This window comes from Hyposmocoma kahamanoa, unplaced genomic scaffold (assembly GCF_003589595.1).
Source record: "Hyposmocoma kahamanoa isolate Upper Pololo Valley unplaced genomic scaffold, ASM358959v1 85516, whole genome shotgun sequence".
NCBI classification, from domain to species: domain Eukaryota; kingdom Metazoa; phylum Arthropoda; class Insecta; order Lepidoptera; family Cosmopterigidae; genus Hyposmocoma; species Hyposmocoma kahamanoa.
In genome coordinates, this window is record NW_020654257.1 from 2913 (window position 1) to 16140 (window position 13228).

General features: G+C 40.0%; 1 protein-coding gene across 1 annotated transcript; it reads left to right on the forward strand.

Moving 5' to 3' along the window:
• Positions 1-1270: 1270 nt before the first annotated feature.
• On the forward strand, positions 1271-9881 carry LOC113234606. The gene is made up of 3 exons (XM_026469960.1): positions 1271-1628; positions 3655-4597; positions 9749-9881. The coding sequence occupies exons 1-3, from the start codon at positions 1271-1273 to the stop codon at positions 9879-9881; spliced, it is 1434 nt and encodes a 477-aa protein (XP_026325745.1).
• The last annotated feature ends 3347 nt before the right edge of the window (positions 9882-13228 follow it).

The window sequence follows — 13228 nt, forward strand, 5'->3', positions numbered from 1 at the left end:
TTTATGTAAATTAGGTTTATGTAAATTAAGCATTTAGTAAGTAGGTTGTTTGTGTAAATAGATAATTATTGTAAATAGATTATAAATGTAAATAGATAGATTTACTAATTTGTTAATCCTATAAAGTAGTGTAACGACAACGTTACAGTCAAACATATTGAAATGTTACAACTCCTCATGCCCACTAAGTGACCCAGCCCCGCGACAAGGCCACCAATGGTGGGGGCCTGAGCTTGAGAGGTTGCGAAGAAGGGTAAGGAGACTCTTCAATAGAGCAACGAACACATGCGCGGGTGAGGACTGGGAAAACTATATGACGACCAAATCCAAATTAAAGAAACGCATATGATTCAGGAGCACCGCGTCATGGCGAGGCTACTGCGGGAACATCACGTCTTGTGCACAAGCGAACAGAGTAAGAAAAATCCCAGCGAACTCAAATGCAACTGAACTAGGTTCAATACGTAAAACAAACAACACATTCACAACTTCCCCTGAAGAAACGGAAAGAACCCTACTGGAAGCACATTTCCCAGGATGCAGGTTCGTCCGAGATGACAGGCGAGATTAAATGAACTACAATACATCGACCAGAAACTGGCGATACGCTGAACAAGTAGTAACATACGAAAAAACAAAATGGGCAGTGAACACATTCGAACCATACAAAGCTCCGGGCCAAGATGGAGTTTTTCCCGCACTCCTACAATGAGGTGGGGACACACTGGCCCAGCACCTGGTCGACATCTTTCGGGCCTGTCTAGCATTTGGCTATGTGCCCCATAGCTGGAATGAGGTAAAATTTATTTTTATACCGAAACCATGTAAAAACGACTACACTGGTGCAAAATTCTTTAGGCCGATCAGCCTCACGTCGTTCTTTTTGAAGACGCTAGAGAGGCTATGTGACAGAGAACTGAGGGACGGAGCACTAAAGAACATTCCATTATACGGAAACCAACATGCATACTGCCAAGGCAAGTCCACCGAATCGGCCCTACAAGCCGTTGTCGGCAAGATAGAAGAGGCCCTTAAAGGCAAGGCAATCTGCCTAGGCACCTTTATAGATATTGAAGGAGCCTTTGATAAAACCAACTTCTCCAGCATACAATCAGCACTAAGAAGACACGAAGTGGATGAAGTGCTGATCAGCTGGATTAGCAACATGCTCAAACAAAGAACAATAAAAACAACAGCGAAAGAGACCCCATGGGCCGTAGTAGCGAAGGGGTGCCCTCAAGGAGGAGTACTGTCGCCTCTGCTATGGAACATGGTCGTAAATATCGTTACTAGTATAAGAAACTGTAGCTACCACCTGTATGCGGACGATTTGCAACTATACATATCGGGTAAGCCGTCTGATACCATTGCTTCAGTCAATGACATCAATGCTGATCTAGATCGTATAGCGGCGTGGTCTGATAGGAACTGTCTAGTACTGAATCCGAGTAAGTCTAAGTACATGGTGCTTGGAACAAAGGGTCAAATCCATAATACACTGGAAGCCCTTGCTTCCAGAAATATTGCGGTTATGGGTGAACCAATGGAACGGGTCGATAGGGTCAGAAACCTCGGAATACTGATGGACAGTCAACTTCGTTTTGAGGAGCACATCCTCAATGTGACGGGTAACTGTTTTTATCGACTCAAATTGTTTTATGGTATTCGTGATTACCTTAGCGTTGATTTGCGTGTACACCTTTGTGAATCACTGATATTGTCGCGGTTAAACTATTGTGATGTAGTATATGTATAGTGATTGTATTTTTAGTAGGTCTAAGAAGTTGATACAACGTGTACAAAACGCATGCACACGCTTTTGCGATAGCCTGGTGGCCACGAACCAAGCTGACGACTGTAACTAACAAGCTGGACAAATTCCGAAGGCTAGCATGCATGGCGACGACCGGCTGCATGAGGACAACTCCAACTGCGGCGCTCGAAGCGATGCTGGACCTGCGAACCCTCCCACTGTTTATCAGACAGGAAGCGGCGTCAACAGCAGTGAGACTAAAAAGAGCCGGCCTTTGGAAGCACATGAGGACCCCACATACAGATATCCTTTACAAGATAGGCAAAGAGGAACTGCTACTGGAGGCGACTGTGGATAGGATCCCAAAACAATACATTTTTGACAAAAAATACAGGATACAATTGTTTGAAGATCCCAACGAAGGACTAAACCTCAGAGAGGTCCGCGTATTCACTGACGGATCAAAAACGAACTCAGGAACAGGTACTGGGGTATTCTCAGAAGACCTCAATATCAGAATATGAACACCGCTTGGTGACCACAACACAGTATTCCAGTCTGAATGTATGGGTATCAAGTTGGCAGCAGAAGCAATAATAGCGAGAAGTGTAAAGAATCACTCCATTCGAATACTCTCCGACAGCACGTCAGTACTTCAAGCGCTGAGCAGCTATGACATTAACTCAGGGCTTATATATGAATGCCATCAAGCACTCATGGAGGTATGTACACATAACCACGTAACTCTACAGTGGATTAAAGGACACAGCGGCTCACGTGGCAATGACGCAGCAGACGAACTAGCTAGAAAAGGGTCGGAGACGGATGCTGTAGGGCCGGAACCCATAGTGTCCCTCCCCTACCAATGGTCAAGAACAACTATACTCAAAGGTACAAAATCTTCTCATAATAACATATGGACAACCCTTACGGTTTGTAGACAGGCTAGGGAAGCACTCCCAACGCTCAACGCCAGTCTATCTCGTAAATTAATCAAACTTGAAAGACAAGAGCTGCGCACTCTATCTGCCGCTCTACCGTGATCCATACAATAAACACCTTTTCAATTTAGTTATCACGGACAGCCCTCTATGCAGAGCGTGCATGGAGGGGGAGGAAACGGCCGCACACATCCTACTAGAGTGCTCCGGTGTGGCCAACTACAGGGCAAAGTACCTTGGAGTGCCGAGATCGCTCCCCGAAGTCTTCAGAAAACCGAAGAGGCTGCTGAAATTCCTGGAGGAGCTTGAGTGGCACGAATAGGACCCTGCACCCACCACACGCAAAATAGGCGCCTTGACGTCGAGTTGCGGAAACTAGCCCGTTGCACCAATACCAATACTGTCAGGCGTTTGCTGATGATATCGTGTTGGTCTTTTCCGAAAAAACCGTAAGTGTAAATACCCTCCGACTTGTGAATGAATGGGGAACAAGAAATAAATTTAATTTGCGGCACAAAAAAAAAACGAACGCTATGGTAATAACGAATAAAATTAAACTGGAAACCCCACTTATCCGCATGGGAGAGACCATTATACAAACGAGAGACGAAATTAAAATACTGGGGCTGATTTTAGACCAAAATTTAATCCGACCGGATCGAAGGAATTTTTTCTGAGTTTTTTTTCTAAGTGTTCGATCTTTGTATTAATAATTATAACAAACTAGTGGAGTAATTTCACAAAAAATTATTGAATATCAATTCAATAAAAATTTAATCAAAAATTTAATTTTAATAAACATGTCAGCCATGTCTGCAACAAAGCCACAAACGTAGTCAACCGTGACCATGGGACCTGTAAAGGGCCCGAAACGTCGGTTTGTTTGAAAAAACAAATATACGCGATTTAAATCCGGAAAAATAGTTTCATTTCCTATTATTCGAACCATTTATGTCGCAGTGGTGGAGCCAATTATTTTATATGCTGCCAGCGTTTGGGCCCCAGCAACTGGAAAACTGAAGGTGCAACAGCAACTGAACACGGTGCAAAGGGGGTTTGCACAAAAAAATATAAAATCCTACAGGACGGTCTCACTGAGCGCTGCTCTCACTCTCTCCGGCCTTCTGCCACTGGATATGCGAGTTCGGGAAAATGCTCAGTTATATGAAGCAAAGCGAGGAAAACCGCAGGAGATCCTAAGGGGCAGAAAACTGGAGCGAAGAGTATGCTATCTACAGGCTCCACACCCAGCTAAGGAAATTGCAGTAGGTTTTGTGTGCCTGGAGAACATGCAACCGGAAAACCTCCAACACCACCAGGTGACAGGCTCGTGTATCTTTACAGATGGAAGTAAAATAGAAGGGAAGGTGGGGGCTGCAATATCTCACTGGCGGAGTGGATCGGAGACGCGCAGTAAGAAGTTCAGACTGGAATCTTACTGCACGGTTTTTCAAGCTGAGATGCTCGCACTGCTTAAAGCAACTGAATTAGCATTGAAAGAAACAGAAACGGTAGTGAACATCTTTAGTGACTCCAGATCAGCCTTGGAGCTTCTCGGCGACTCCGGCTCATTCAACCCATTAGCACACGAGATCAAAAATAAAATCACGGAGCTGAGGGATCGGAACATGGAGCTAAGACTATTCCGGGTGAGAGCACACATTGGAGTGGAAGGGAACGAGCGAGCAGACAGCTTAGCAAAAGAAGCCACGCTGTACAAAAAATCCGCTCCAGATTACGAACGGTGCCCATTGTCTATTATTAAAAGACAAATAAGACAAGAAACCAAGAAACAGTGGGGCAAAAGATATGCGAGTAGTGAAACAGCAACGGTAACAAAGCTCTTCTTACCCGAGACAGACGATGCATACCAAATGCTAAAGAAATTAAAACTTGGAGCAACGTTGGTACAGGCATTGACAGGTCATGGAGGTTTTGGACATTACTTGCATCGATTTAAACGTAAAGATAGCCCCGCATGCATTTGCGATCCTGCCGCGGAGGAAACAATTATTCATTTAATGCTAGATTGCTCAAAATACGACCGGAAACGATTAGAGCTCCAAATCCAACTAGAATTTAAACTCTGTATCGAGAATCTCCCCATATTATTAAAAGGTGAACACAGAGATTTATTTATAAACTTTTTAAAATATATAACAATAGACGTAAGAAAAAGAAATAAAACAAATAGATCATAAGACACTTTAGGTATTTAACGAGTATGTACATAAAGTAGTTAAGAAAACATTAAAACTGTCAAATAGGTAATTACTAGATATTAGTTAGAAAACAGTGTATAAGTAAATATATTATGTAGTATGTTTTTACTTATATATGAATACACACATAAGATATACAAATAAGAAAAATATATGTATAAAAAAGAAATTCATTCATTTTATTTAAGAGCCATGCTCTTGTCGGTGTAGCCTCCTCTACTCCTCACGGTCCATAGCCAACTCCTTGACCTCCCTGTAACTGCTCACATTAACCTTTCTTTTTATTTGGTCACAGAATGCCATTCTCGGTCTTCCTCTCTGTCTCCTTCCTTCCATCTTTCCCTCAACAACAACCGTCAATAGTTCGTCGTTGCGCAACAAATGTCCAAACATTTTTCCCCTCCTATTCTCTATCGTCTCCGTCAGGCCTCTCCGTTCCCCAATCCTCTCCAGAACGTCCTCATTAGTCACTCTCTCGGTCCAAAAGAAATAAATAAGGGAAAAAAGAAAAGTGAAAAAGAAAAAAGTTATTAAATAAATGGAAAAAAAAAACAAAAAACAAGACAAAATATGAAACCGGAACTACCAACCATACATACATACAACCATACATCTTTTAATTAATGTCATCCATCCTTATTCCTAATCCTTCCGCGGACGGGTCGACAATGTTTTTTTTTTATTTATTATTCAATTTACAATTAAACACATATGTACATTTGGATTTTCCTTTCAAAAACCCTTTAATGGGTTTATGCGAAAGGAATTGAGTCGCAATAACTAAATACTAAGACAAAAATATTATAATTTAAACTTAAAAAATAATATAATATAATATAATTAAATAAAGTTATGAATTCTGCCCTTTAAATCCACCGAAATAATAACGTTTTACAGCTTGTTTACATTTTTTTACACTTGAAAAAATATCCTCATGAAGCTCTGCTGGTAATTTATTTTAGTATGTCAGGCAACATGTAGTTAGCCGCCCTCATACCGTACGTATTAGTGGTTCTAGGCAGTTGATATGTGAGCAGGTAAGTGATATTGCGTAACCGACCATCTCTGCTCGTTTTCATGATTTGGCCAATCTTGTCAAAGTTGTCCAATAAAATAATCATATTGGACTTCTCAAAAACCGACATCACCTTGCAATGTTTGAAAAGACCGAGGTTGTCATCATTATATTTATTTTTAACTTTATTTGACACTATCGATTTCAGTATACTAACCTACAATTTGTATATTTTATCTATGTATGTTTTGTAAGTACGTCCATAGCTACCTAATCCATAAGCAATTATTGAATCCGCCAAAGCAAGGTACAACATTCTAAGAGTATGATATGGTAACTTATACTTTAAAATTGAAAATTTAGCATTAATTGACCTTAGCTTGTTAGTCACACTTTCAATATGCGGTCCCCAATTAAAATGTTTGTCAATAACAAGACCCAAATATACATGCTGCTCAACCACTTGTAACGCCATACATGCACATGAACGTATAGCGCTGTTGCCGGTGACAGAAGACTGTTGATGTAAGCACTGATGATCGTGCGCAACGATTACTGGCAGATGAGTTGTTTTTATGTATGGCGAGTGTATGTGAACTAGTTTGGTTTTGTTGGAATTTATTACCAATCCCATATCATGAGCCCATTTACAAAGGTTATTGTAATTATGTTGCATTGTATTTTGAGCGTCACTCACATTTCTGCTGTGGTATATCAAGCACGTGTCATCAGCGAACTGAAATACGGAACCTTCCGTAAACAGTTGGCACATGTCATTCACATACAGCAAGTACTCAGTCGGACGAAGAATCGATCCTTGAGCCGTGCCTAGAGCAGTAGGTATTTTGTCACTTTGGCTGTTTCCTAGACGTACAAGCGTCTGTCTGTTTTCATGATAGTTCCGGAACCAATCCAACAGAGGTCCCTGTATACCGTTCTGTTCTAGCTTGTCAAACAGCGTACTGTATCGTAAGGTATCAAAAGCTTTGCTAAAATCGATGAAGACAACGAGCACCTGCTCGCGAGCATTCAGGTATCCGTTGACCTCATCTGTAAACTTAGACAGAAGTTGAGCAGTACTGCGGCCTTTTTGGAAGCCATACTGTTTATCATTGATTATGCCATTGTTATATAGGAATGTATTAATTTTATTTCCTAAGTACCTTTCTACTATTTTGTCAATGCTAGAGAGTATTGTAATCGGTCTGTAATTGTTAACATCATTATAAGGACCTTTCTTATGAATAGGTCTGATGATGCCGGTCTTTAAGTTGTCTGGGTATGAGGACGTGGCCAAACAACAATTAATTAAATGAGCAATGACTGGTGTTATCTCAGAGCTTATACATTGCAGACCCCTCAAATCGTGCGATGGTAATGTACAGTCCTTCCATCGCAGGTAACTTTCCATATCATTCGGCAGCTAAAATTCGAATACATAATTATTACATTACATAATTAAAGGCACTAGTGAATATAACACAACATTTACTATATAATTATTAACACATGCTTCGATCTATGTATCACTCACTGCATAAAGTGTACTTACGTCGAAGTGATCCTCACAAAAGTATGTCGCTGAATTTACAGACATTTCGTCGTGCTAGGACCAACCATTTTTTTCGTATGTCGGATTTTCGAGGTACATCAATAAATAGTTTATTTGGGGTAGTTATAGAAGTATTCCCACATTGAGGTACTACACACCAACGATATGTTTTCCGTTCCATAACGACTTCAAACTTCACAAAACTTTAAAATAACACCTTGCCCTTGACTTCGTAGCTTGTTTACCTACAAATGACGCCACGCGTTCAATTTGACATTTTGTTACGTTTGCGCGCCAATTTGTTTCTATTTAAATTTTAACGTAGTTTTAGCACATTTTAGAGACTATTAAGCTTTATTTTAATAAAATACACACATCAAAAGTGTCTAGGGATCAAGTGAATATTTTTGAAATAAAAATTATTTAAGCAATATTTACCAAATCCAGTCTTCCAGGACGACTTCTTACTTTAATGCTTATGTTTTATTTAACCGCTTACCCCTATATTTAATTAAAATAAACTAAAATTGATGTTTTTGCAAATTGTGGGAAAAAACTCAAATTAACGGCGTCAATTAAATGACAAAAAAATGGCGAAAATGATGATTTTGCTCATTTTTATTGTAAAGATAAGAAAATTAATAATCTGTATTTCCACCATTAACACGAATCACACAATTACAGCGATTTGGCATGCTTAAGATGAGTTCATCAAAATCACTTTGAGGAATGGCCGCCCATGTGTTTTGTAACAAGTCAAAATATTGTTGTAGAGTATGTACGGTATGCATACTCGGCACAGCTCTTCTTTGAAGCATATCCCATGCGTGCTCAATTGGATTGAGGTCTGGCGATTGAGCAGGCCACGGCAGAACGTTGATACGAGCTTCGGCAAGAATGCGTGGTACGACTCTAGTCGTGTGTGAACGTGCGTTGTCATGCATTAGTTGAAATGAATCACCCAACTGGCCTCGCAAAGGGATGATAACATCTGAAACAATCCTCTCTGCGTAAACTTGAGCATTGAGGTTACCCCTGATCCAAATGAGATCGGTTCTTCCGCCGATCCAAATACCGGCCCATATCATTATTGTTCCCCCACCATATGGATGAACTTCCTGACAATATCTCAAACGTTCATGACGTCCAGATGTTCTCCAAACTCGAGTACGTCTTGTATCCGGTCTCATACCGAAGCGGGATTCATCCGAAAAGCACACATAGCGCCAGTCTTCTTCCTCCCAGTTTCTGTGTTCGCGAGCCCATCGTAAACGGGTCCTGCGATTGCAGGGTGCAATAGGTGGAACTCTGAGCGGCCTTCGGGATCGCAGACCCACTTCACGTAAACGATTTCGGATTGTTTGATCGCTTATTAGCAAGCCTGAGGAGCTGTGGAGCCTCGTAACCAACATCATGGCGGTCATGGTACGATTCCGTCGAGCAGTATTTTGGATATACCGGTCCTGTCTGCGAGTCGTGATGCGAGATCGTCCTCCATGTCGCTCGGCCACGCTGCCCGTCCTGGGATAGCGCGTCCAGAGGCGACTTATGACGCTCTGTGTAGTGTTAAGAGTGAAAGCCACAGCACGTTGCCTGGAACCAGCTTCCAACATTCCGACGGCTCGCATCATCACTTCTCGGGTTAAATGATGTCGTCTCTCCATAATAATGTAAATTGTTTCGGTTCCGATGCAGATATTGTAATGATTTTGTCAAAACGCTATAACTCATTTTTATACAAAACCACATTGACAATTGATTTACTTCTTATTATCGAATTTTAAACAATATTCCTTATTTAAATGTTAAAACTCACTAAAAAGTATCAATAGCGATACAAAAAAGTTAATATAATTAACCCTAATTGCAGCAATACTCTTAAACGTACTTGATCCCTGGACACTTTTGATGTGTGTATTATTTTTCATGGCTGTACACGCTGTACATATCTATTTTAGTTAATTCTAGACACTTTCTGAAAAATTGTCCGATTCCCTATTCTCGTCTATAATGATCGTCTATAATGATCGACAATGTCGATCATATCTGTAGGCTCCTAATCGACACTGTCGATCGACAATGACGATCGACAGCGACGATCGACAATGTCGATCGTATCTGTAGGCACCTTTAAGAACACCTTATCGGCCAGGGATATTGAAACGGGAATGGCTCGCGTACCCTCACCATACACGAGGCTCAAGGTTTAACTTTCGAGACAGTGGTGATAGTCCGAACTCAAACATCTAAGCATTGACTGTACAGCAGTGTTCCTCACGCGGTGGTAGCAATTTCGCGACACAGTGGCAGCTGCGTCTACTACACGGATAGAAGAGAAGAAGACGCAATTGTCGACCTGATAGAACGCGCGGAAGCAGTCTCTCTACCCAAACCATAAAGGACTACAACTTAAAGATGGCCATCAGAATACGGGACTCAGCGGTCGTGGACAAAGTGCTGGAGGCGTGGGATTTAGAGGAATGAAAGTCGGTTTTGGGGTCTCCCAAGCCATGTATATATATTGGAATATTTTCTTTGTAAAATTGGTAATAAGGTATTTCATTAATAACTATTGTAACTATAGTGAAAAATAGGGTGGTTTTCATCAATATGAGACATAACTGGTTGAAGACTGTACCACGTCAGTCAACCGTGACCATGGGACCTGTAAAGGGCCCGAAACGTCTCGGTTTGTTTGAAAAAACAAATATACGCGATTTAAATCCGGAAAAATAGTTTCATTTACTATGATTTGTTATAGTTCAACGGTTTTTCTGTCATCTACCATTTTCAATTCAATTCAATTCAATTCAATTCAATTCACTTATTCATTCGTTATTACAGGTACATGATATAGATGGTAATAATAATTTTATGGAATCTCTGCAATAAGCCAAAGTGGCATACGAAGTCAATTAAATAAAAATGTAATGTCAAAATGAAAATAAAAGAAAAATGGATACAATGTCAAAAAACTAATAATAATTAAAAAGTCTAAAAATATTAATAACTAAATGGTACCCAACTGTCAGCATTTACCTATTCTAAGAAACTGTCATTAAAATATTGTTCTATGCTATAGTAACACTTGTCAATTAATAATTGTTTTAATACATGCTTGAATTGCATTTCACTAAGATTTTTTATTGCGTCTGGAATTTTATTAAATATTTTGGGTGCCATGTCAACAACGCTATTTTTGTATAGGGCCGTTTTACATATATTTCTTCGGACCATATATTTCCTGGTGCGAAATAAGTGCGCTTGTGAACTTACTTTTTCTGGGAATTCACTCAAGTTCGTCTTAACAAAAATAGATGCCTCTAAGATGTACAGACATGGGAAGGTTAATAATTTTAGGTCACGGAAAAATGATCGGCAACTGTCAGTGTATTTAATGTTGCATATGGCTCTGACACATCGCTTTTGGGCTCTAAATATAGTTTCTCTGTAGGTAGAGTTACCCCAGAAAATCACACCACGCTTAAGGATAGATCCAACAAAGCTGTGGTAAGCCATTACCACAGTTCGGCGGTCCGCAGTTTTTGACAATTTGTAGAATGCATAGCTAAGCGTGTATAGTTTTGCACAGACCTGTTGCGAGTGAGTTATAAACGACATGTCCCTATCTACAGTTATACCTAAAAACTGTGTTACATTTACTTTTTCTATAACATTGTCACCCTCCTTCCTTTCCTCGCTATAGTGAGGTGAAAAGTTGCATGTTCGCTCGGAAGCAAAGATGTTTTGCGTACCCTCGCTCCGCCCAGGATTCTATTTTTGAACCACTCGCTTTATTCGTGGTTCAATCTTGGAATCCTTCGCTTGCTCAAATTTCAATAACGGCATCGCGTCAAACAACTTTGCAGCCTTGTATAACCTTTAATATGTATTATCCACGTGAGCTTTCCCAAAAGGTATTCCGGGTTTGTACTCCTTACCACCTTTTGAATGCAACAAGCCTATTGCAGCTCTCTTCTATCAATCATATTTAAAATCCGTTTTTTATTCAAGTAGGGTGTTATGTACCTGCCCTCTTTTTGTTGTGTATAAAAGTTAAATCTGATGCAAGCATTTCGCACTCGCTGAATAGATTGCTCCGTGCTACTGCTCAAACAGGGCCCGAAAAGAGAACTACAATAATTATGGTTGTATCTTTTTAAAATTTTTATTTTTAGTAGATCCAGTTATTCTCCTAGTCCTTATGTAATTATGGAGATGTTCTGCGTCTATAATGGTGTATTTCCACCGGCGAGGCGAAACGAGACAAGACGAGACGATTTTTAAAATTTGTAGGGCAAAAATATCAATTCTCTCCTAGCGCATCTTCGGTGGAAATGATCGGGATTGATGAGGATGGGCGAGACGAGATTTGAAACACTTATTTGTTGGTGAACATGGAATCGTATTGCTGCCTACATAGACTTTATTAACTCTGCAACGGAGACACGATTCACGGTGTCTCTATTTATTTATTTATTTATTTATTTATTACATATTGCTTACAGTCAACCCAAACGCAATAGTAAGACTTAAAGCTAAATGTACAATTAATCTTAAGTCAATTACAAAAGTGAATAAAATATGAAAATTGATAAAATTATTAATACAATACCATAAACAATAAATTATTACAGATTAACATTAAAGACAAAAAAAAAGATAAAAACCATTTGTAATTACATTTTAAGCTAACATTTAATACTACTGTCTCCGGTCAAGGACTCCAGATAGCGTCCTGCGGAAAATATGAATTTTGTTTCTGAGCATGCAAAGAGGTCCAATGAGGAGTCGAAGTTAAACAACTGATTTAGATACCTAAGTGCACGGGGCAGGGGGGCCATCTCACTCACTCTACATCGTGTGGTAGGTACTGCAAATAACCTCATTCTATGAAGTCGCACCAGATTAGTTCTAGGTACCATAAAGCCTACCTTGGACAACAAAAATGGGTTGTGTATTATTCCCCGTACCAGACGAAACACATACGTTACAAGAGCCAGATTGCGTCTCACTTCTAGCATTCTATAATTTACCATGCCTAAAATAAATGCTGTGGGATAAAGTAAGGGGTAATATCCGTACATCTTCTTGTATAAGTTTCGAGCAAATGTCTTCTGAATTTTCTCTAATGTTTGTGTGTGGTTGTGATGGACGGGGTTCCAAATGATAGCGTTACATTCCAATTTGCTTCGAACAAAAGAGTTATACAAAAGACACGACGTGCGGTTGGTTTTTAACGACTTTGATTGTCTTAAGACGAAACCGAGACACTTGCGGGAAGATTTACAAATTTTTGTGATATGTTCTCGGAAAGTAAGCTCAGTGTCGAACCATGTGCCTAAATCTTTGACTGATTTAGATCGACGAATCCGAGTATCATTTATTTTATAATTACAAGTTACCTGTTTGCGAGCACGAGAAAAAGACACAACTGTACATTTCTCAACATTCAACTGTAAACTATTATCCCTTCCCCACCTGTTCACGTTATCAATGTCCCTTTGCAAGAACACACAATCTGCATCAGACTTAATCGTCCTGGCCAATTTAACGTCATCTGCGAACATGAGACACTCGCTGTGTCGGATAGTTAGTGGCAAATCATTTATTATAATTAAAAACAGGAGTGGTCCAAGGCAACTACCTTGGCCTACACCAGAGTTATTTGATAAGGTAGAGATAAACATCTATTGTAATATACATATTGGTGGTGGTTTGCCAAGTAGTCCGCGAAAAATGCGG

What these genes read in the sequence shown, in the direction of transcription:
- LOC113234606 (XM_026469960.1), top strand. Translation starts at nt 1,271, where the DNA reads ATGGTCGTAAATATCGTTACTAGTATAAGAAACTGTAGCTACCACCTG. An exon ending in GCACATCCTCAATGTGACGG is followed by an intron (nt 1,629 to 3,654) that starts GTAACTGTTTTT and finishes TTTATGTCGCAG; the next exon opens with TGGTGGAGCCAATTATTTTA. An exon ending in AAATTAAAACTTGGAGCAAC is followed by an intron (nt 4,598 to 9,748) that starts GTTGGTACAGGC and finishes TTGACTGTACAG; the next exon opens with CAGTGTTCCTCACGCGGTGG.